This window comes from Bufo gargarizans, chromosome 2 (genome assembly GCF_014858855.1).
Source record: "Bufo gargarizans isolate SCDJY-AF-19 chromosome 2, ASM1485885v1, whole genome shotgun sequence".
Taxonomy (NCBI): Eukaryota; Metazoa; Chordata; class Amphibia; order Anura; family Bufonidae; genus Bufo; species Bufo gargarizans.
Genome location: NC_058081.1, coordinates 12,266,529 through 12,292,061, shown reverse-complemented (window position 1 = coordinate 12,292,061; position 25,533 = coordinate 12,266,529). Strand labels below are relative to the sequence as shown.

At 44.2% G+C, this 25,533-nt stretch overlaps 1 protein-coding gene across 1 annotated transcript; it reads right to left on the bottom strand.

Moving 5' to 3' along the window:
- Positions 1-7,244: 7,244 nt before the first annotated feature.
- Positions 7,245-22,292, bottom strand: LOC122925441 (olfactory receptor 6N1-like). The gene is made up of 2 exons (XM_044276801.1): positions 22,278-22,292; positions 7,245-8,201 (listed from the first exon to the last, which is right to left on the bottom strand). The coding sequence occupies exons 1-2, from the start codon at positions 22,290-22,292 to the stop codon at positions 7,245-7,247; spliced, it is 972 nt and encodes a 323-aa protein (XP_044132736.1).
- Positions 22,293-25,533: the final 3,241 nt, after the last annotated feature.

The following is a 25,533-nucleotide window of genomic DNA, read 5'->3' as shown; positions in this document are numbered from 1 at the left end:
AAGTCACGGTCTGAGACTTAGTCATAATCCCAGCCTGAGCACCTTCAGCCTCAGCTGAATGAAGAAGCAGAAAACTAGCTACAACCTACAGAGTTCCAGGAAGAAAGCATCCCCTGATAAATCATCTGTGAGTTAAGTCCAGAGACCTAGAAGAAGCCATTCCTCCTCAGCTAGTCTGTCCCCATGCCACAGAAGTTGCAGAAAAGTGCAGAAGATTAATTCCTGTCACAGTTATAGAGCTACCAAGCAGACGACTGATCCTGCAAGCTTCAGATTTAAAGCAAAAGCATTTATTCCTGCCAATCATTGCTAAAACCTGCTGGGACCAAAGACCAATGCTGTATACTGCTTGGATACAAGTTATTTCAAGTAAAGAAACATTTGAACTTCATCTAAAGGTCTGGACATCATTTATTCAGCAAAATTCCTATTTTACTCCTACTATCACTACACTCAAATTTATTGCTAGTGAGCCAGGAGCCAGGAGTCCAGCCGTACCCAGGTAGGAGACACCGTGACACAATTATCACCACCCTATAGAGACATTATAGGCCATTACATCACTCTGGCATTCCTAATCTGGGACATGCGTTAGAACACCTTGTGAGAGCCCTGGGATAGTACCCTGCGCACGCTGCAATTGGCGTCATGACAAATACAGAACATTAACCACTCGTACCTGGCCACTGCACATGCCTCCCAGAACATGCAGCCTGGGTTCATAGCCATGTTGTCCTACTGAGTATGAAGACCACAAACAGTCCCTGTGAATGCCTGCTGAGGAAAGTCACCACATAGTGCCATTCAAACACTATTCACACAACCAATATCTCCTGGAGAACTATGGACTGAAATAAAACAGTTAATCAGAACTGTTGCCCGTTGTTAGATATGAAAGAGGAAGACAAAGGCCTAAAGAGGTTTTATTGCTTTAAGGTCCCTGATTGGAAAAATATTGAGAAGGAGCATTTCTAGGAACTCTTGTTCCATATATTCATCCTGTGTAACAGTGCCGACCACTTGTCCCCCAGCGCCAGTCGGGAATGCTCTCAGGAGCGGGTCTACCAGCGTGAGCCTGTAGTCGCGCATCTTCCGATCACGCTCCAGTGAGGGAATTAAGGACGGCACATTGTCATTGTAACGGGGATCCAGCACTGTGGCCACCCAGTAGACAGCACACGTTAAAATGTGGGCAACTCTGCAGTCGTTGCGCAGGCACTGCAGCATCTAGTCGCTCATGTGTGCCAGGCTGCCCAGAGGTAAGGACAAGCTGTCTTCTGTGGGAGGCGTATCGTCTGCAGTCCTCCGTATCCCCCCAGCCACGCACCAGTGATGCACCCGAGCTGCCACCCCGCTGTGAACATGCTTCATCCCCATCCTCCTCCTCCTCCTCCTCCAGTAATGGGCCTTGGCTGGCCAAATTTGTACCTGGCCTCTGCTGTTGCAAAAATCCTCTTTCTGAGCCACTTCTAAAAGACTGGCCTGAAAGTGTTAGAGATGACCCCTCTTCCTCCTCCTCCTCCTGGGCCACCTCCTCTTCCATCATCGCCCTAAGTGTTTTCTCAAGGAGACATAGAAGTGGTATTGTAACGCTGATAACAGCGTGGTGGAGTACTCGAAAAAGCGCAACAGGGCACACAGGTCTCGCATGGAGGCCCAGTCATTGGTGGTGAAGTGGTGCTGTTCCGCAGTGCGACTGACCCGTGCGTGCTGCAGCTGAAACTCCACTATGTCCTGCTGCTGCTCGCACAGTCTGTCCAGCATGGGCAAGGTGGAGTTCCACCTGATGGGCATGTTGCATATGAGGCGGTGAACGGGATGGCCGAAGTTACGCTGTAGAGCAGACAGCCGAGCGGCGGCAGGATGAGAATGTCGGAAGCGCACACAGACGGCCCGCACTTTATGCAGCAGCTCTGACATGTCGGGGTAGTTGTGAATAAATTTCTGCACCACAAAATTCAGCACATGCGCCAGGCAAGGGATGTACGTCAAACCGGCTAGTCCCAGAGCTACAACAAGATTTCGCCCATTATCGCACACCACCACTGAGGCTGACTGGCAGCAACCACTTGTCGGTCTGTTGTTCTATACCCCGCCACAACTCCTGTGCGGTGTGGGGCCTGTTCCCCAAACACATCAGTTTCAGAACGACCTGCTGATGTTTACCCCAGGCTGTGCTGAAGTTGGTTGTGAAAGTCTGTCGCTAACCGGATGAGGAGGTGGTAGAAGAGGAGGAGGAAGCCGAGTAGGAAGAGGAGGCAACAGGAGGCAAAGAATGATGCCCTGCGATCCTTGGCAGCGGAAGGACGTGCGCCAAACAGCTCTCCGCCTGGGGCCTAGCCGCCACTACATTTACCCAGTGTGCAATTAGGGAGATATAGCGTCCGTGGCCGTGCTTACTGGTCCACGTATCTGTGGTTAGGTATTCCCATGTCCTCATCAGGAAACATAAGTGGTTGTGCGTCAGTGCATTCTATGTCTTCCGCCCCTGGGGAAGGGCTAGGTGGATGCCCTTGGGAAACCCTGCCAGCAGAGTCTTCAAACAGCATAAGAGACTGCTGCATGACTTGAGGCTCAGACAGGTTCCCCGATATGCACGGGGGTGATGTGACAGACTGATGGGCTTGGTTTTCAGGCGCCATCTGTGCGCTTTCTGCAGATGACTGGGTGGGAGATAATGTGAACGTGCTGGATCCACTGTCGGCCGCCCAATTGACTAGCGCCTGTACTTGCTCAGGCCTTACCATCCTTAGAACGGCATTAGGCCCGACCAAATATCACTGTAGATTCTGGCGGCTACTGGGACCAGAGGTAGTAGGTTCAGTAGGACGTGTGGATGTGGCAGAACGGCCATGTCCTCTCCCTGCACCAGAGACTCCACCAATACCACGACCATGTCCATGTCCCTTATTAGATGTTTGCCTCATAGTTAGCGTTCACAAAGCAAAGTAAAAAGTGGTTAAGTATGTTAAAAATTATTAACCGCCAATAAAAACCCTGAAGTAGGGTATTGCACAATTATTATTTTTTTAACTCTATATGACAGCGGTATTTGTGGCCTAAATGTGACAATCACTTATGCATGTCTATTCCCAGATGTCCAGTATATTTAACAGATGTATTTTTTTTACCCGAGTAAGCAAACAGCAGTATTTATGAACTTGCAGACATGCAGATAGTCTATGCGGATGCACTATTGTTGCATAAAATGGCTGCCGATCAGGTATTGATATTGACTAACTGAAGAAAAAAAAGTTCATTTTCAGTAGTAGTTGGCTCAGGGCAGGCTTAAAACAATTGTGCACTGCACCCACAAAACACTTTTTCTGTAGATCGCTGAGTACATAGACCAGTTCCTGATAAGATTTCTCCCTGATCTCTCCCTCACAGCAGCTGCAGCCTCTCCCTACACTAGTAACAACAGAGTGACGGGCGGCGCTATGTGACTCCAGCTTAAATAGAGGCTGGGTCACATGCTGCACTGGCCAATCACAGCCATGCCAATAGTAGGCATGGCTGTGACGGCCTCTTGGGGCAAGTAGTATGACGCTTGTTGATTGGCTGCTGTGCAGCCTTTAAAAAAGCACCATAAAAATCGCCGAACACCAAACCAGAACCCAAACTTTTACGTAAATGTTCCGGTTCGGGTCCGGGTGCCGAAAACCCTAAAGTTTGGTACGAATCCGAACTTTACAGTTCAGGTTCGCTCAACTTTAATTGAGTGTATCCTCCTTACCCTTCCAGATAAAAACAATATCGTCGATAAAACGATGCCATAGGACCAGATTCGCACGTAGTCAGCAGTTGGGAAAAATGTTAAACTCCTCCCATTTACCCATATACAAATTCGCAAAGCTGGGTGTGAATATGGTCCCCATAGCAGTACCCCACGTCTGTAGGTAAAAAGACTTCAAATTGGAAGAAATTATGATTTAAAATAAACAAATTACACTCCCCAATAAATTCAATCTGTTCTATTGGTAGTGTATTATCTTTCTTTAGGAAATGTTCGGTGGCTTCCTTACCCTTGTGGTTTTCAATTATAGTGTACAGTGAAGTAATGTCGAGGGTCCCCAGGATATACCCCGGTTTCCATTCTATGGTTTCCAAGATTTGTAAGATGTGCTGAGTGTCCTGCACATAGGCTGGGAGTTTGTGAACATATCTTTTGTAAAATTACATCAATATATTTAGACAGATTGGATGTTAAACTGCCTATGCCTGATATAAAAGGCCTCCCTGGTGGGTTAGTAATATTTTTGTGTATTTTTAGTAATAAAAGATAGCTGTATGGGGGACCTGAATATTTATAAAATCTGCTTCTTCCTTAGTAATAATTTCTCATCTTTTCTCTTTTTGTATCAATTTATTAAATTCTTGTTTGTATTGTTGTATTGGTTTGGATTTGAGTAGCTTGTAGGTTTTCTGATCCATAGGAGTCTCATGGATTCTCTAAAATATTGCATGTAGTCTAGTATGACAATACCCCCGCCTTGTCACCTGGGCGAATGATAATATCATTATTTCTTTGAAGTGATTTTATACTCTCTTGCTCATCTCGATTTAAATTGTGTTTATATATTTTCTTTTTAGGTTTATCTTTCTCAGATCCGTCAATACTAATTGTCCAAATGTTTTGAAATCTTGTGAGTATTAATTTACATGGTTAAAACTGGATTTATTTTTCAGATTTGTGTTCAAGAAGGCCCCCTTTTTCTCTTTTTTGGAATCCCTTTTCTCCAGTTGGAACTTTACATCAAAGTTCTTATTTAGGTATATAGTTGGGTTTTTGTTTTGGCTATTATTTAGAATTTTATTGGGGTCCTCCGCTCTAATAGTAATGAAATCTCGCTTGTGGAGAGACTGACCTTTGTCAAGATGAATCAGGTGTAAATCAGGTGTGGATGAGCCAGGATTTCCACCCACCAATGCCTGATGCATCAGACTAGATCATCCATGGTGCCACACCAACACTTTTACAAAAGAGACTGGTTTCTTCTGGCTACCTGCCTCAGCTACTATTATGATGCTGTCACCCACCTGATGCCACACATCTGATGCTAAGTGCTCCTTCTTTCACCCACCATCTTCAGTGGGTACTGGTATTGCCACCCACCTCCACACTATGTCACCTTGCCACTTTGTGGCCTCCTGATGCTGCTGCCATCTCCACACTATGTCACCTTGCCACTCTGTGGTCTCCTCATACAGCTGCCACCTCCACACTATGTCACCTTGCCACTTTGTATTCTCCTCATGCTTCTGCCACCTTCACACTATGTCACCTTGCCACTCTTTGACCTCCTCATGCTGCTGCCACCTCCACACTATGTCACCTTGCCACACTGTGGCATACTGATGCTGCTGCCACCTCCACACTATATCACCTTGCTACTCTGTGGTCTCCTCATACTGCTGCCACCTCCACACTATGTCATCTTGCCACTCTATAAGATAGGGACCCATCTGCGGAAGCCACCTTGACGCTTGGTAGGTGGGCCCGACACGTATGTGCGCTAAGAGCTTCCATTACTCATTTATAGTCGGTATTGTACCACTTTTATCTAGAAAGGCCCCCATTCCTTAGCTCTATTGTTTGCATATATAATGTTGTGCAGCCATTTTGTTTTTTTGCAATTATGTCTCCTCCTGATGCTGCCATCTCTATACTCTGTCATTGGGCCTCTCTGTGGTTTTCTTATTTTGCTTCCACCTCATTACTATGTTATAGGGCCACACTGTGGACTTCTCATGCTGTTACCACGCTCCCCACTTCATGACTGGGTCACTATTTTGCCTTTCAGCCTGGCCGACATCATCATTTATTTGTCGGAAGGAAGGTAAAACGAGACGCACAATGGATCCTGTCTGTGTAGCGGCTCTAAGGCCAGTATGGTCCCATCAGAATTGGCTTGTGATTTGGTAGCCAAAAGCAGTAGTGGGTACAAAACACAGAAGACATGCAAATATTCCATTCAGGTGTCATCTCTGTTTTGGATCCACTTCAGTTTTTTTTGGCATTAGCAATACTGATGGATTACTGACCAAATACTGACCGAGTGAAGGTGAGTGCTCCACAGACAGGATCTGTTTTTGTGGGTTATTGTTCTGACGGATCAGAGGAAGGGCAAATTAATCAGTGACGTCAACACAAACTTACTGCTGACCCCCTCTCCACTCTGTCGGGGGGCTCTACTTGTATAAGCGTTTAATAGAACAAGTTCTGTAGACATCGATGTGGAATCAGCTGACGACAGTGTAAAAAGAATGAGCTTCTTCTTGGCACTAAAATCGACCTGTAAGGCCGAGTTCATACTTTGGTCAGTTTTGGCCCCGTGACTGCCTAAATAAGTGCAGTGTGCAGTGATTCTAAGAGCGACGCCTGTCATCTGCATGTCATACGGACTCACAGTATTATTTCACTATTCACTAAAGCAGACTCTCTATGTCTGTTACTGCAAGGCACAGTGTTCTACACCCCTATAAAGGCTATCTGTAGCCAGAAAATAGTATTTTTTTACGCAATTTGCCACGACTAAATTCGTATCAAACCAAATTTTTCCCCCAAAATTTGGTGAACCAGTGAATCAATTTTATTTTTTTATGTGCTCATCTCTAGTATAAATGGCTCATTTTGTCTGGGAAGCAATCAGTAGGAGAAATTAAATGGCCGCCGTCCCATTAGTACACAAAAAAATCTGTCCGAATCACAAAGGAGGACAAGTTACTTCAGATCATTGAGCCAAAGAGCTGCCTCATCTTCTATGATCCTAAATACAGTTTAATAAGATCTTTAGCTAAATCTCTGTAGAAATGGAGTTCATGAGGAGCCATGAAGTAGAGAGAGAAGATGTGTGGATAATGAGCAGCAGCTCTTGTATGTAGTCTCAATTACCACAGTCTGTCTCGCCCGTCCTCTCTGTACTTCATGTCTCCTCTTGAACTCCATTCCTACAGAGATTCAGCTGAAGATCTTATCATCTATTCAGGATCATAATCCCTGACAAGCAGAGCAGAGAGGAGGATGAGGCGGCTCTTTACCTCAGTGCTCGGAAGTATCATGTCTTCCTGTATAATTAGGACAGGTTTTGTGTGTATTAATAGGATGGCAATTATTTTGCTTTTCCTAATGATTGCTCCCTAAACAAAATATGACATTATAAATAATGAAAGGCATTTTGGAATATATTTACAATAAAGTCATATTTAAGTATTTTAATTTTCTAAATTCCCGGAGAACCCCTTTAAGTATGCCACTTCATAGCCAGTCGTGAAAACTCTAATAGTTTGTTCCTTGTTTCATGTAGGGCTTTCTTAATGTCTTTATTCCTCAAGCTGTATATGATGGGATTGATGAATGGGGTGAATACAGTGTAGAGCAGGGATAGAAGTTTACTGACGATCAACGTTTGCCCCCTTGTTGGGAAGACATAAACAGTGAAAATAGTCCAATAAAATATGCAGACGACTACGAGGTGGGAGCTGCAGGTGGAGAAGGCTTTCTTCCTATCGATATTAGATGGAATCCTTAAGATGGTGACAATAATACTTGCATATAATACTATGATTATGATACTTGGGATGATAACTAATGGTACACTAAGTACTGTAACTTGAATTTCAACAATAAAGGTGTCTGAACAAGCTTTTTCCAACAGAGGAACATAATCACAGAAGAAATGGTCAATAATATTTGGTTCACAAAATGTAAGCATTGATGTTGTTATAACGTAAATCAATACGATGGAAAAACCTAATACCCAACACATAATGGCCAACTGCACACAGTGTCCACTTGTCATTATAGAAGAATATCGGAGGGGATTACAGACGGCCACATATCTGTCATAAGACATCACCGTGAGAATGAGACACTCAGATGCTTCAGTTGCTCCAAAAAAGTACAACTGACTGATACAGTCGTTGAAGGCAATGGTCCCCCCATTATTCAGAAGAATGTTGAGCATATTAGGAACAACATCTGTGGTCAGGAAGATGTCATTGATGGACAGTTGTGTGAGGAGGAAGTACATCGGAGTTTGGAGATTCTTACTGATGGACACCAGTAATATGATCAAAAGGTTTCCACCTATGGCTGCAGTGTAGATCACCAGGAGAAGACAGGACAGGAAAATTCTTAGATGTTGGCTGCCTTGAAATCCTAACAGAAAAAACTCAGTGACCACAGTCAGATTGTTCTCCTGGATTTAGAGAATGAAAGAGGAGATATGTGATGTAATATATGGAATTAGCAGATGTATCATTATTATTATTATTAGTAGTAGTAGTAGTAGTTGTATTAGTTGTTTTTTGGGGTGAAGTAGTAATAGTAATATGAGTAGTAGATGTAGTAGTGGTGGTAGTAATAATAGTACAAACCGGATTCCAAAAAAGTTGGGACACTATACAAATCGTGAATAAAAACTGAATGCAATGATGTGGAGGTGCCAACTTCTAATATTTTATTCAGAATAGAACATAAATCACGGAACAAAAGTTTAAACTGAGAAAATGTACCATTTTAAGGGAAAAATATGTTGAATCAGAATTTCATGGTGTCAAAAAATCCCCAAAAAGTTGGGACAAGGTCATTTTCACCACTGTGTGGCATCTCCCCTTCTTCTTACAACACTCAACAGACGTCTGGGGACCGAGGAGACCAGTTTCTCAAGTTTAGAAATAGGAATGCTCTCCCATTCTTGTCTAATACAGGCCTCTAACTGTTCAATCGTCTTGGGCCTTCTTTGTTGCACCTTCCTCTTTATGATGCGCCAAATGTTCTCTATAGGTGAAAGATCTGGACTGCAGACTGGCCATTTCAGTACCCGGATCCTTCTCCTACGCAGCCATGATGTTGTGATTGATGCAGAACGTGGTCTGGCATTATCTTGTTGAAAAATGCAGGGTCTTCCCTGAAAGAGATGACGTCTGGATGGGAGCATATGTTGTTCTAGAACCTGAATATATTTTTCTGCATTGATGGTGCCTTTCCAGACATGCAAGCTGCCCATGCCACACGCACTCATGCAACCCCAGAGATGTAGGCTTCTGAACTGAGCGTTGATAACAACTTGGGTTGTCCTTGTCCTCTTTGGTCCGGATGACATGGCGTCCCAGATTTCCAAAAAGAACTTCGAATCGTGACTCGTCTGACCACAGAACAGTCTTCCATTTTGCCACACTCCATTTTAAATGATCCCTGGCCCAGTGAAAACGCCTGAGCTTGTGGATCTTGCTTAGAAACGGCTTCTTCCTTGCACTGTAGAGTTTCAGCTGGCAATGGCGGATGGCACAGTGTATTGTGTTCACTGACAATGGTTTCTGGAAGTATTCCTGAGCCCATTCTTTGATTTCCTTTACAGTAGCATTCCTGTTTGTGGTGCAGTGTCGTTTAAGGGCCCGGAGATCACGGGCATCCAGTATAGTTTTACGGCCTTGACCCTTACGCACAGAGATTGTTCCAGATTCTCTGAATCTTCGGATGATGTTATGCACAGTTGATGATGATAGATGCAATTTTTCGCTGGGTAACACCTTTCTGATATTGCTCCACTATCTTTCTGCGCAACATTGTGGGAATTGGTGATCCTCTACCCATCTTGGCTTCTGAGAGACACTGCCACTCTGAGAAGCTCTTTTATACCCAATCATGTTGCCAATTGACCTAATTAGTGTTAATTGGTCTTCCAGCTCTTCGTTATGCTCAAATTTACTTTTTCCAGCCTCTTATTGCTACTTGTCCCAACTTTTTGGGGATTTGTTGACACCGTGAAAATTTGAATAAACATATTTTTCCTTTAAAATGATACATTTACTCGGATTAAACGTTTGATCCGTCATCTACGTTCTATTACAAATAAAATATTGACATTTGCCATCTCCACATCATTGCATTCAGTTTTTATTCACAATTTGTTTAGTGTCCCAACTTTTTTGGAATCCGGTTTGTAGTAGATGTAGTACAAGTAGCAGTAGTAGCAATAGCAGTAGCAATAGTAGCAGTAGTAATATAAATATCAGTAGTAGTAATAACCATAGTAAAATTAGTAGTAGTAGACATTGTAGCAATAGTGGCAGTAGTAATAGTAGTATAGTAGTAGTAGTATTAGCAGTAGAAGTATTAGTAGTAGCAGCAGCAATAGCAGAAGTAGTAGTAGTAATAGTAGCAGCAATAGTAGTAGTAGTAGACGTATTAGAAGTAGACGTAGTAGCAGCAGCAAAAGCAGTAGATGTAGTAATAGTAATAGTGGTAGTTACAGTAGCAGTAGTAGCAGTAGCAGTAGTAGTAGTAGTTGTAGTAGTAGAAGTAAGTAGTATAGTAGTAGTAGTAGCAGCAGTAATAGTAGCAGTTGTAGTAGTAGTAGAAGTAGTAGTAGTAGCAGCAGTAACAGTAGTGGTAGCATTAGTAGTACTCCGGTTTCCTTCCACACTTCAAAGACATACTGGTAGGGAAATTAGACTGTGAGCTCCACTAGGGACAGCGAGCAATGATAATGTCTGTAAAGCGCTGAAGAATATGTCAGTGTTATATAAATAAGTAAAATAAACCAATAGCAGTGGTAGTAGTAGTAGTTGTGGAAATAGTACTAATCACTCTTCTAATGACTCAGTGTACCACCACCTTGATGCAAGGGGTCACCACCAACCATATTTCCTATCCAAGACATTTCCTCAGATTTTTCCTGATCAGCATTTCTTTTGTTTCACCTTATGTCTGATCTCCATAGAGGATTAATCCGAAATTTCGTACAAAGCGACTTCAGATGTAGCATCCAAAGACCGCTTTGCTCAACACTACTGATCATCTGTAAAAAAAAAAAAACAACAACAACCGTTTGGGAGGATGGAGATGCCTGTTTGAGCCATTGCCTCAGTAGACTTGATAATTTACGTTGACCTCCTAAGTGACCACTTCTCTTTTGTATGACCACAGTAGGAGGTGAGGTAGGCTCTGGATCCCAGAGGTGGTATCAAGCCCTGATCTGGCTTATTGGTTATACATACACAGATGATGTGATTGTAATTGTTTGTCTAATATCAGTTGCTCTGCAGGAGTCCTAAGGAGCAGGAGATGGACTCTCCATATCTTTTTCAGCAGACTCAAGTCTCGGTTGAGTGATATTTAACGTCACTTAATACTATACTGCCTAAAAGAATGACCCATAAGATGAGAGTGCTGAATCTAGAGAAAATACAGTAAATGGACTAATAACACGCACAGTAATAGGAAAAAGATGGTGGTTATTAATGGTACAACCTTCAATTTGGTCACAGTTAGAGATGAGCGAATCAATTCAACCTGAATTTTGTAAAGGTTTGAGCTGAATCCAAGTTTTTTGTGAATCTATTTGGGTGAATTATGTAGAGACCGAGACTTTACAATGGACCGTAAGCAAATAAAAAAATAAAAAGTATCAATAGAAATCGTCAGAGCACACATAAAATACTGTGTATTATTCTGTGCACCTGTGTATAAGAACAACATAGCTACACTAGAGCGGATGCAGAGGAGGGAGACCAAGGAAATTAATGGAATGGGTGGATTGCAGTACAATACAGATAATCAAACAAGTGTATTTAGTCAGGAAAATTACTGCTTATAGACGATCTAATGACAGTATGTATACACATGAACAAACACAACAGCAATCTTTTTATACATAGGTCTCTAACCATGACATGCGGACATCCTCTAAGTCTAGAGGAAAGTAGGTTTCACTATAAATATTAGACAGAGATTGTCTGCCAGAGGAGGTTGCGATGGTGGGTTCATAAAACACAACTGAGAGATACCTATCTTGAAAAGTAATATCATTCCTCCAATGGTTTATCCTAGTTGCCAGTTATGGAGTTGGGAAAATAAATTCTGGAGACCGTCTCTTACTGGGGTTTACCTTCCTCTAGATCAACTCAGTAGGATGGACTAGATGGACCTGTGTCTTTTTTAACCTCATCACTAGAGATGAGCGAATTGAAGCTAACAAAGTGGAATTCGATCTGAATTTTAGGAAAAATTTGATATGCACCGAAGTCGAATTTCCTCACGCTTCGCGGTAATGAATCAAATTTTTTCCTAAATTGGCCGCTGCACGTGTGAGGACATGGAGAAAGGTACTTTGCTAAGGCGGGATCACCCACAATGCCATGCATGCAGCCAATCAGCAGCCAGCCAACCCTGTGATGTCACAGCCCTATAAATAGCGGCAGCATCTTAGATTCGGCCATTTTCTAGCGAACTTAGTGCAGGGAGAGACGTCAGAAAGCGCTAGGGAAAGTGATAGGAAAGACTTGATTTTGGTGAAAAAACGCTTTATAAGTGCAGGGAAAGATTATTCAAAATGCAGAAAAAGGATAGGGAGGAATTATTCCACAGCGTTTATGCAGAAAAGGGTTCAGTAGGGGAAGTTAGAGCCTGGGTAATAGGAACAATATATTCTGCGCTCAGCACTGCAGTAATCTGTTGAAAAGCCTTTAGTGGCGTATATACAGTACAGACCAAAAGTTTGGGCACACTTTATCATTCAAAGAGTTTTCTTTATTTTCATGACTATGAAAATTGTAGCTTAACACTGAAGGCATCAAAACTATGAATTAACACATGTGGAATTATATACATAACAAAAAAGTGTGAAACAGTTGAAAATGTCATATTCTAGGTTCTTCAAAGTAGCCACCTTTTTCTGTGATTACTGCTTTGCACACTCTTGGCATTCTGTCACGGCTGAGGATGGGAAAAACCCTCAGCCGTGCGATGCCAGAAGATGATAATCACGACTCAGCCAGGAAGGCAGAATTAGGGAGCAGGTCACCTCCTAAAGCTTCCCTAATCTGACCCTAACTCCTAACGGCATGAGCCGACCTTGAAGGTAGGAGGACTCATGCTCCGGAACCTTGGGTCCCTACTAACCCTCCACAGGTCCTTAAGCTAGGAGCTGGGTAGACTACCTGTTCCTCCTGGACGCGGAGAGACAGGAGTTTAAAGTGGCCAAGCTACAAAGAGAAAGGAGACACGAACAACCTATGGCAATGGCAGGTAAATACAAAGTAAAGCACCTACCTGCCACAGACACAAAGCCTGGAACCCATGCAGACGCGCTGCTGTCCAAAGAACACACACGGACACAGCACACACCACACAAGACACGGGAAACCAGGAAACCATAAGGTGCAATAAACAAGCAAATCAGATACACATCTACATAACATCATGACATAAACCTTATGACCACAAGGGTGGCCCCCACTGGCAGATGGTAATTAACAGGAGGCTGTCTCCAGCAACGATGGCTGAAGAACCAGTCAGCTAACTGAAACCAGCAAAAGCTTTATAGCCCAAAGTAGCCACAACCACACTTAGAAACACCCAGTGCACACACACTAGGAAGGAAGTTAACCCTTCCAACACCAGGGAAGGGAAGACATAAATTTAAAGGGGAAGTGCACACAACTCAAACCCTGTGCACACCAAACCAATAAAAGGCACACCTAACAAAGACAGGTTGCCAGGTGCAACCGCATGCAGATTGCAGCAAGCTGCCTAGCAACAGCTCAGGCTGCTATACTGCCAAGTATAAACATGTTGCCAGTGGCAACCACATGTTAGGCAACAATCCAGCCGCCCTCACAATGTGATTGACAAAAACCAAACCGCAGGCAACTGCATGCAGATAAGGAGTCACGACCATGACCATGGTTGTGACACATTCTCTTGATGAGCTTCAAGAAGTAGTCACTGGAAATGGTTTTCACTTCACAGGTGTGCCCTGTCAGGTTTAATAAGTGAGATTTCTTGCCTTATAAATTGGGTTGGGACCATCAGTTGCGTTGTGGAGAAGTCAGGTGGATACACAGCTGATAGTCCTACTGAATAGACTGTGATAATTTGTATTATGGCAAGAAAAAAGCAGCTAAGTAAAGAAAAACGAGTGGCCATCATTACTTTAAGAAATGAAGGTCAGTCAGTCTGAAAAATTGGGAAAACTTTAAAAGTGTCCCCAAGTGCAGTCACAAAAACCATCAAGCACTACAAAGAAACTGGCTCACATGCAGACCGTCCCAGGAAAGGAAGACCAAGAGTCACCTCTGCTGCGGAGGATAAGTTTATCCGAGTCACCAGCCTCAGAAATCGCAGGTTAACAGCAGCTCAGATTAGAGACCAGGTCAATGCCACACAGAGTTCTAGCAGCAGACACATCTCTAGAACAACTGTTAAGAGGAGACTGTGTGAATCAAGCCTTCATGGTAGAATATCTGCTAGGAAACCACTGCTAAGGACAGGCAACAAGCAGAAGAGACTTGTTTGGGCTAAAGAACACAAGGAATGGACATTAGACCAGTGGAAATCTGTGCTTTGGTCTGATGAGTCCAAATTTGAGATCTTTGGTTCCAACCACCGTGTCTTTGTGCGACGCAGAAAAGGTGAACGGATGGACTCTACATGCCTGTTCCCACCGTGAAGCATGGAGGAGGAGGTGTGATGGTGTGGGGGTGCTTTGCTGGTGACACTGTTGGGGATTTATTCAAAATTGAAGTCATACTGGACCAGGATGGCTACCACAGCATCTTGCAGCGACATGCTATTCCATCCGGTTTGCGTTTAGTTGGACCATAATTTATTTTTCAACAGGACAATGACCCCAAACACACCTCCAGACTGTGTAAGGGCTATTTGACCATGAAGGAGAGTGATGGGGTGCTGCGCCAGATGACCTGGCCTCCACAGTCACCGGACCTGAACCCAATCAAGATGGTTTGGGGTGAGCTGGACCACAGAGTGAAGGAAAAAGGGCCAACAAGTGCTAAGCATCTCTGGGAACTCCTTCAAGACTGTTGGAAGACCATTCAGGTGACTACCTCTTGAAGCTCATCAAGATAATGCCAAGAGTGTGCAAAGCAGTAATCAAAGCAAAAGGTGGCTCCTTTGAAGAACCTAGAATATGACATATTTTCAGTTGTTTCACACTTTTTTGTTATGTATATAATTCCACATGTGTTAATTCATAGTTTTGATGCCTTCAGTGTGAATCTACAATTTTCATAGTCATGAAAATAAAGAAAACTTTTTGAATGAGAAGGTGTGTCCAAACTTTTGGTCTGTACTGTACGTAGAAAAAGAAAAATATATTCTGCGTTTAGCACGACAGTTATATGTTGAAAAACCTTTAGTAGTGTATATACGTGGAAAAAGAAATATATATTTGGCGTTCAGCTCTGCAGTAATCTGTTGAAAAGCCTTTAGTGGTCTATGTACATGGAAAATAAATATATATTCTGCGTTCAGCGCTGCAGTTATCTGTTGAGAAGCCTTTAGTGGCGTATATATGTGGAAAAATATATTTGGCGTTCAGCGCTGCAGTTATCTGTGGTAAAGCCTTTAGTGGTGTATATCAGTAGAAAAGAAAAATATTTTCTGAATTCAGAGCTGCAGTTATCTGTTGAAAAGCCTTTAGTAGTGTACTGTATTTTTAGCCAATAAGACGCACCTAGGTATTTGACGAGGAAAATAAGAAAAAATATATTTTGAACCAAAAGGTGTGCTTTCGGTGGGCTTTGAACTAATGGTAGCCTGTGAATGACACTATTATGGGGGATCTGTGGAGGACAGTGTTATGGGGGATTTGTGGATAACACTGTTATGGGGGATCTGTGGATTGCACTGTTATGGGCATCTGTGGATGGCACTGTTAAGGGGGCATCTGTAGATGGCATGACACTGCTATGGGGGGATCTGTGGATGACAGATAAATAGCATCTAATGCGATGTGTCATCCACAGATCCCCCCATAACAATGTCTGTGTGTATTGTGAATGACCCCCCAATACAGGGGGTGGGGGCTGGCATCTACACTAGTTTTGTCATGGCAGCGGGTATTCTATTCTATTGCAGCGGGCCTCGCTCACTGTACTAATCGTATCTAACTGATGGCAATGTTAAACTATAGAATATCTTCAATCCAGCAGCCGGTACTTACGTCCGGAGCAGGCAGGAGGCAAGAGCCAGGAGACTGGGCAGATGGGCGGGCCTTGGCAGCGTAACTCACTATGTCACGTGCCTGCGCCGAGTGCTTCATTCATAAAGTGGGCGGAGCAGGCACGTGAGGTAGTGAGTTGCGCTGCCACACTGACGTAAGTACAGGCTGCTGGATTGAAGATATTCTATAGTTAAACATTGACTGCAGTTAGATACGATTAGTACAGTGAGCGGGGCCCGGTGCAATAGAATACAATTACTGCACTGGGCCCCGCTGCCATTACAAAACTAGATGCCGGCCCCCAGCCCCTCCTCCCTCCTCGCTGATACACCTCCGACCGTGCTGTGCAACATGCGGGCGGCGGTTTATCAGTGTAAACAGCAGCATTCGCCCCATAAGACACACTGCCATTTCCCCCCACTTTTAGGGGGGGAAAGTGCATCCTTTAGGGCGAAAAATACGGTATATACGTGGAAAAATAAAATATATTTGGCGTTCACTGTTCTAGTTATATGTGGTAAAGCCTTTTGTGGCGTATATCAGTAGAAAAAGAAAAATATATTATACCTGCCCAGGAAGTAGCAGTGCACAGGTTCAGGGAGGCAGCGGCGTAGTGTTGTGGGTAACATCAACTACTCGGCGGTGTGGCAGTTTTTTGTTAAGTCACCGGAGGAGGTGAACATACCAATATGTAGAATCTGTGGGCAGAAGGTGAAGCTTGGCCAGGGTTGCCAATGTTGGCACCACCGCCCTGCGTCAACATATGCAGCATTACAATAAAGTGGCCTGGAAGAACCGTGACTCCAATGTGGTGGTCTAGCCTGCCACAGCAACCACTGCATCACCCAGTGGCGCTCACAAAGTTTCAGGCAGTCAAGGCTCCACCACCTCAGCCGAAGGGAGCTGTCTGTCTTTCCCATCATCTGCTGATACTGATGTTCCTGCTCCTCCTCCTCTTCCTACTCCTCATTGGTCATTCCGTCAGAAATAGATCACTAAAGCGATTGCCAAGAGACAGCAGTATGCGTGCACTCATCCAATGGCGTAGAAGCTGAATGTGCTCCTGTCCAAGTTGCTGGTGCTGCAGTCCCTCCCTTTCCAAGTGGTGGACTGCACCTTTCAGAGAACTGATGGCTTGTGCCGAAATAAAGTAGAGAGTCCTAAGCTGTCATTTCTTTGCCAAAAAAGCCGTACCATCCCTGCACAAAAATGTAGAACAGAAGGTAGGCCAGTCCTTGAGCCTGCCGGTGTCTGCCAAAGTGCACGGCAGTGCATCTCCAGCATACCACATGTGCATGTCACAAATATTTAGGACAGCACTCCTTAGGTAGTGAAAGGATAATGATTTTATTTCATGTTATTTCAGCCGGAAAAGGTGGTATGTCAGTTGCAACGTTTCAGGCTTAATAATCGCCCTTCATCAGGCACTCTGAGGACCACACTGTATGCAGCCGGCGCCGGCTGCATACAGTGTGGTCCTCAGAGTGCCTGATGAAGGGCGATTATTAAGCCTGAAACGTTGCAACTGACATACCACCTTTTCCGGCTGAAATAACATGAAATAAAATCATTATCCTTTCACTACCTAAGGAGTGCTGTCCTAAATATTTGTGAGATTTATAGTTCTGGAGGTGGAGCTTTAGAACACTACCTGGACGTGCACCCACCCTTGCCATTTTATGAATAGAGTGCTGTGGCCCATTTTTCTGTAAATACCACATGTGCATGACACGGCTCGTTTGCCTGGGCGAACAGAGTCACACTGGGGAGAAACTGCTCTGTGTGAATAATTAAGAAATCGAATTCTGGCTTTCTCCACGGCAACTGAAAATCGGAACCATGGTGACTAACAACGGGAAGAACATGGTGTCTGCATTGCGTCAAGAAAGGCTGAGCCATGCGTCCTGCATGGCACACATGTTCAATCTGGTTGTCAAGCGGTTCCTGAAGTCTTCCGCCCATCTTCAAGACATCTGATTCCGCCTCCACGTTTTCACGCCATTGGTCCAGCGACAATGTCCGCCTATGCCTCCTCATTCTCCACTGTGTCCTCAGCCTCCACTGCAGGAACAAATAACAGTGCGCCTCCAGCATAGCACATGTGCAGGGCACGGCGGTGTCACGCCGTTCTGCACCTCGTTTGCCTGGGCAAATGGAGTCACACTGGAGGAACTACTCCGTGTTCTGCATCAAGAAATCAAATCTTGGCTTTCTCCGTGACAATTCAAAATTGAAAGAACATGGTGTCAGCGCTGCATCAAGGAGGGCTGAGCCATGCGCCCTGCATGGCACAAGTGTTAAATCTCATTTTCAAGTGGTTCCTCCCATCTGAAAGACATCCTAAAAATGGGCAGGAAATTTTGCATGCACTTCAGCCACTCGTACACCGCAAAGCACACCCTCCTTGAGCTGCAGCGGCAGAACAGCATCCCATAACATAGGCTGATATGTGAAGTTTCCACCCGTTGGAATTCCACCCTCTACTTGTTGGACCGACTATACGAACAGAGAAAGGTCATCATCAATTTCTTGATGATCCAAGTGGATAGAAGTACTCCCATGTGTAACTTTGATGTCAGCCAGTAGCAGCTCATGCATGACACCTGCCATTTGCTCAGGCCCTTTGAGGAGGCAATGTTATTTGTCAGTCGCCGGGACCCTAACCCTCTCCACTGACGTTCCACTGCCATGGCTGCTGGAGAGGGGTGGGGAGGCAGGAGCAGTATCAGGTCATGGCTGCTGCCATCTCCACACTATGTCTCCTTGCCACTCTGTGGTCTCCTGATGATACTGCCATCTCCACATTATGTCACCTTGCCACTCTGTGGTCTCCTGTTGCTGATGCTTCCATCTCCACACTATGTCAACTTGCCACTCTATGGTCTCCTGATGCTGCTGTTGCCATCTCCACACTATGTCACCTTGCCATTCTGTGGTCTCATGATGCTACTGCTGACATCTCCACACTATGTCACCTTGCCACTCTATGGTCTCCTGATGCTGCTGTTGCCATCTCAACACTATGTCACCTTTCCACTCTATGGTCTCCTGATGCTGGTGCTGCTGCAATCTCCACACTATGTCACCTTGCCACTCTATGGTCTCCTGCTGCTGCTGCTGCTATCTCCACACTATTTCACCTTTCCACTTTATGGTCTCCTGATGCTGCTGCTGCCATCTCCACACTATGCCACCTTGCCACTCTGTGGTCTCCTGATGCTGCTGCCATCTTTACATTATGTCACCTTGCCACTCTATGGTCCCCTGATGCTGTTGCTGCCATCTCCACACTATGTCACCTTGCCACTCTGTGGCCTCCTCCTGATGCTGTTGCTGCCGCCACCTCCAGACTCTGTTATTGTGCCACTCTGTGGCCTCCTGATGCTGCTGCCACCTGCAGACTCTGTCATTGTGCCACTCTGTGGCCTCCTCCTTATGCTGCTGCTGCCACCACCTCTAAAATAGGACTGCAGTAAACAATTATTTTACAAATCGAGTATTCTATTGATTATTTTTACGATTAATTGAGTATTCTAATTAATTAATATACTATTTTCCTTTATAAAAACTTATCAGACCCCCTGCCATCAGTCCCCAACATCCTTCGTTCCCCCCTGTGTGATCAGCCCAAGTGCTTCAGTTACCCCTAGTGCCATCGGCTCCACTATCTCCCAGTGCCATCAGCTTCGTTCCCCCGGTGCCTTCAGCTCTCCCCCACCCCAGTGCCATCAGCACCACTCCCCCATTGCTTTTAGCTCCCCCCCCACCCCAGAGCCATCAGCTCTGCCCCATCCCAGAGTCATCAGCTCTCCCCCACCCCAGAGCCATCAGCTCTCCCCCTTGTGCCAGCAGCTCTTCCCCCTTGTGCCAGCAGCTCTCCCCCCTTATGCAAGCAGCTCTCCCCTTGTGACAGCAGCTCTCCCCCCTTGTGTGCCAGCAGCTCTCCCCCTTGTGCCAGCAGCTCTCCTCCTTTGTGCCATCATCTTGCAACCTTGTGCCATCATATCTTCCCCCTTGTGCCATCATCTCACAACCTTGTGCCAGCAGCTCTCCCCCACCTTGTGCCAGCAGCTCTCCCCCCTTGTGCCAGCAGCTCTCCCCCTTGTACCAGCAGCTCTCTCCGCTTGTGCCAGCAGCTCTCCCCCCCTTGTGCCAGCAGCTCTCCCCCCTTGTGCCAGCAGCTCTCCCCTTGTGCCAGCAGCTCTCCCCCTTGTGCCAGCAGCTCTCCCCCTTGTGAAATCATCCCCCCACTTCTCCTGACATCCGGAGGGCACAGCGTCATTAGTTGCTATGATGCTGTGCACTCCGGGCGCCCAGCCTTAGTTGTACCAACTTACCTTTCCAGCAGGGGCGCTGCCGACACTCCATCGTTATGTGCTGCTCTGCGTCTGATGTCACTCAGCGCTTCAGGCCACGGCGTGTGTACGTCAGCAGGTCAGTGCAGCGGGGGACCATGGATGTGCTGTGGAGTGTCCAGAGGCCCCCTGCTGGAAAGTTGAGTATTGTGGGCCAGCGGTAGACCATGAAGTGGGAATAATAGCAAGCGCTTCAATCTTGATCCGTGGTCACGTTACACAAATGAATCTTCGATACAAATTTTTTTTATTGAGGATTTTTTTGTGTCAAATTACAATTGAGTAATCATTTCAGCCCTACTCTAGACTCTGTTGCTGATGACACCTCCACACTCTGTTATTTTGCCACTCTGTTGTCTCCTGATGCTGCTGCCACTTCCATACTGTCATTGTTCTACTCTGTGGCCTCCTCCTGATGCTTCAGCTACCTCCAGATTCTTTCATTGGGCCACTCTGTGGTCTCCTGATGCTTCTGCCACCTCCACACTGTCATTGTTCTACTCTGTGGCCTCCTCCTGATGCTTCCGCTACCTCCAGATTCTGTCCTTGGGCCACTCTATGGTCTCCTCATACTGCTGCCACCTCATCACTATGTCATAGGGCCACTCTGTGGACTTCTCATGCTGTTCCCACCCTCCCCACTTCATGACTGGGCCACTATTTTGCCTTTTGGCCTGGCTGACATCATCATTTAGTTGACCCCTTTTCTGATCTGTCAGAATTAAGGAAAAATGAGATGCACAACAGATCCTGTCTGTGTAGCAGCTGTAAGGCCAGTATGGTCCCATCAGAATTCTCTTGCGATTTGGTAGCCAAAAGCAGGAGTGGGTACAAAACACAGAAGACATGCAAATATTCAATTTATGTGTCATCTCTGTTTTGGATACACTCCTGTTTTTTGTCATTAGCAATACTGATGGATTACTGACCAAATACTGACCAAGTGAAGGTGAATGCTCCACAGACAGGATCCGTTTTTTGTGGGTTATTGTTCTGATGGATCAGAGGAAGGGCAAAATAATCTGAGATGTCAACACAAACTTACTGCTGACACCCTCTTCACTCTGTCGGGGGGCTCTACTTGTATAAGCGTTTAATAGAACAGGTTCTGTCGACATCTATGTGGAATCAGCTGACGACGGTGTAAAAGGAGTGCGCTTCTTCTTGGCGCTAACATCGACCTGTAAGGCTGAGTTCATACTTGAGTTATTTGGTCAGTTTTGGCTCCGTGACTGCCCAAATAAGTGAAGTGTGCAGTGAGTCTAAGAGTGACGCCTGTCATCTGCATGTCATATGGACTCACAGTATTATTTCATTACCACAGCAGACTCCCTATGCGTGTTACTGCAAGGCACAGTGTTCTACGCCCCTATACAGGCTCTCTGCAGCCAGAAAATAGATGTTTTTTAAGGCAATTTGCGGTGAATTAATTCCGATCAAACCAATTTTTTTCCAAAAATTCGGCAAACCGTCCAAATCAAATTTTTGAAAAATTCACTCATCTCTACTCATCACCTACAGTATGTACAGTAACTACAATAAATACATACATTCAGGAGTGATGAAAGCTTAAACCTACAGTATTTATGTTTTTTTTTTTTCTCTCTCTTTACCTCTGGTGGAATAACTTCATCACATGGCTTCTGTATGGCTTATGTACAAATGCAGCAAAGGTGAAATTGTCAAATTATTCATTAAGATATCATTAAGTCCTATCATAAACATTAGATGGCACATCAATGCAGTACCCTCTGTAGTCAAAAATTATAACTTCAATTCTATAAAATGTACAAAAAATGTACATTACATACTGAGCGACTGAACACATTGTGACAGTAAAAGCATTGATTTACAAAATGTATTCTGAATGGAATTTAATTTTTTGATTCAAATGATGGAGATAAATCCTGGCCTGGTCCTGGCTCCAGAATATGATTCGAATGCTGCTTACTTGAGGGGTTTTCATGGTCCCGAGTATTGTTTTCCTACGGCTGAATAGGATGAGATGATGTGAGGTGACACATGCATCTCATGTAAATGGCTGCCTGTATATATACACAGAATGAAGATAAGGGACCAATTATCACAACTCCGGGGAAATTCCTGTCATAGTCTCCTGTGCTATCCTCCAGAGAAGAACCTAACTAGGAATATTTGTAAAATCACACAACATAATGTCTTCTGGAAGAATAAATGGAGAACACATGAAATCTATCTATCTATCTACAAACTGGATTCCAAAAAAGTCGTGAATAAAAACTTAATGCAATGATGTGGAGGTGCCAACTTCTAATATTTTATTCAAAATTGAACATAAATCATGGAACAAAAGTTTAAACTGAGAAAATGTACCCTTTTAAGGGAAAAATATGCTGAATCAGAATTTCATGGTGTCAACAAATCCCCAAAAAGTTGGGACAAGGCCATTTTCACCACTGTGTGGCATCTCCCCTTCTTCTTACAACACTCAACAGATGTCTGGGGACCGAGGAGACCAGTTTCTCAAGTTTAGAAATAGGAATGCTCTCCCATTCTTGTCTAATACAGGCCTCTAACTGTTCAATCGTCTTGGGCCTTCTTTGTTGCACCTTCCTCTTTATGATGCGCCAAATGTTCTCTATAGGTGAAAGATCTGGACTGCAGACCGGCCATTTCAGTACCCGGATCCTTCTCCTACGCAGCCATGATGTTGTGATTGATGCAGAACGTGGTCTGGCATTATCTTGTTGAAAAATGCAGGGTCTTTCCTGAAAGAGATGATGTCTGGATGGGAGCATATGTTGTTGAACCTGAATATATTTTTCTGCACTGATGGTGCCTTTCCAGACATGCAAGCTGCCCATGCCACACGCACTCATGCAACCCCATACCATCAGAGATGCAGGCTTCTGAACTGAGCGTTGATAACAACTTGGGTTGTCCTTGTCCTCCTTGGTCCGGATGACATGGCGTCCCAGATTTCCAAAAAGAACTTTGAATCGTGACTTGTCTGACCACAGAACAGTCTTCCATTTAGCCACACTACATTTTAAATGATCCCTGGCCCAGTGAAAAAGCCTGAGCTTGTGGATCTTGCTTAGAAATTGCTTCTTCTTTGCATTGTAGAGTTTCAGCTGGCAGCGGCGGATGGCGCGGTGGATTGTGTTCACTGACAATGGTTTCTGGAAGTATTCCTGAGCCCATTCTGTGATTTCCTTTACAGTAGCATTCCTGTTTGTGGTGCAGTGTCGTTTGAGGGCCCGGAGATCACGGGCATCCAGTATGGTTTTACAGCCTTGACCCTTACGCACAGAGATTGTTCCAGATTCTCTGAATCTTCGGATGATGTTATGCACAGTTGATGATGATAGATGCAAAGTCTTTGCAATTTTTCGCTGGGTAACACCTTTCTGATATTGCTTCACTATCTTTCTGCGCAACATTGTGGGAATTGGTGAGCCTCTACCCATCTTGGCTTCTGAGAGACACGGCCGCTCTGAGAAGCTCTTTTTATACCCAATCATGTTGCCAATTGACCTAATTAGTGTTAATTGGTCTTCCAGCTCTTCGTTATGCTAAAATTTACTTTTTCCAGCCTCTTATTGCTACTTGTTGACTTTTTGGGGATTTGTTGACACCGTGAAAATTTGAATCAACGTATTTTTCCTTTAAAATGATACATTTACTCGGATTAAACGTTTGATCTGTCATCTACGTTCTATTACAAATAAAATATTGACATTTGCCATCTCCACATCATTGCATTCAGTTTTTATTCACAATTTGTTTAGTGTCCCAACTTTTTTGGAATCCGGTTTGTATCTATTGTGTCTCAAGGACAATACTAGTAGATGAAGATTGAAAGTTTTTGGCTATTTACCTGACAATGTGTTGTAGAGATTAGCACATTTCTTGAAATTTTATGTCTGATTTGGTGAACTTTAGTAAATTTTTTGACTCATATATATTTTTTAAATGTTTGACTTTTATTGCCCCCTTCTTCCCCCCTGTAAGCTCATTAACACAATGACAATGATAGCAACATGTAATGTGCCTGCCTACAACAGCTGCTCCAGCTGTTCACAATGGCGTGCACCACGCCAGGTGACATTCGCAGGAAGCGGCCCATGTTCTCCGCCATATGACAGTACTACAAGGCGGGGATTAATTTTTGGGAGAAATGTTAGTGGCTAGGTATCTTCCAGTGAGGCTGTTGGCACGCCATCCATTCCCTAAAGGCAACAGCATCCACTAAGTGGTACGGCATCCACTGCACAGACAGCAACTGAGTTAAAAAGTTGGGACACTAACATACCAGAGTCCACAGAAAATCTACTACTAAACGAGATAGACGAGGCGGAAAATCATAATGAGGTGGTTATTATGGGGGACTTCAACTACCCAGATATAGACTGGGAAACTGAAACTTGTATATCTCATAAAGGAAACAGGTTCTTGGCAATAACTAAAGACAATTACCTCTCCCAACTGGTTCAGGACCCGACTAGAAGGGACGGCCATACTGGACTTAGTATTAACCAATAGGCCTGACAGAACAACAGACGTGCAGGTTGGGGGACACCTGGGAAATAGTGACCACAAAGTAATAACCTTCCAATTATCATTCAAAAGAGCATTTCTACAGGGAGGAACAAAAATACCAAACTTCAAAAAATCTAAATTTAGCCAACTAAGAGAGGCCATAGGCCTAACTAAATGGGATAAAGTCCTCACAAATAAAAATACAGCCACAAAATGGGATATCTTTAAAAGCATCCTAAAATCTCATTGTGAGAGGTACATACCGTATGGTAATAAAAGGTTAAGGAACAAAAAGAAACCAATGTGGATAAACAGAACTGTAAAGAAAGCAATAAATGACAAAAAGAAAGCATATAAAACACTAAAACAGGAAGGTAGCACGGAAGCACCGAAAAACTAAAAGGAAAAAAATAGAACATGCAAATAACAAATAAAAGCGGCCAAACTAGAGACTGAGAGATTAATTGCCAAAGAGAGTAAAACTAACCCTAAAATGTTCTTCAATTATATAAATGTTAAAAAGTATAAATCTGAAGGTGTCGGCCCGTTAAAGAGTAATGAGGGGGAAGTCGCAGAGCGATGAGGAGAAAGCAAAGCTGTTAAATATTTTTTTCTCCAATGTATTCACTGAGGAAAATAAACTGTCAGATGACATGCAGAATGTTGAAATAAATTCCCCATTAAAA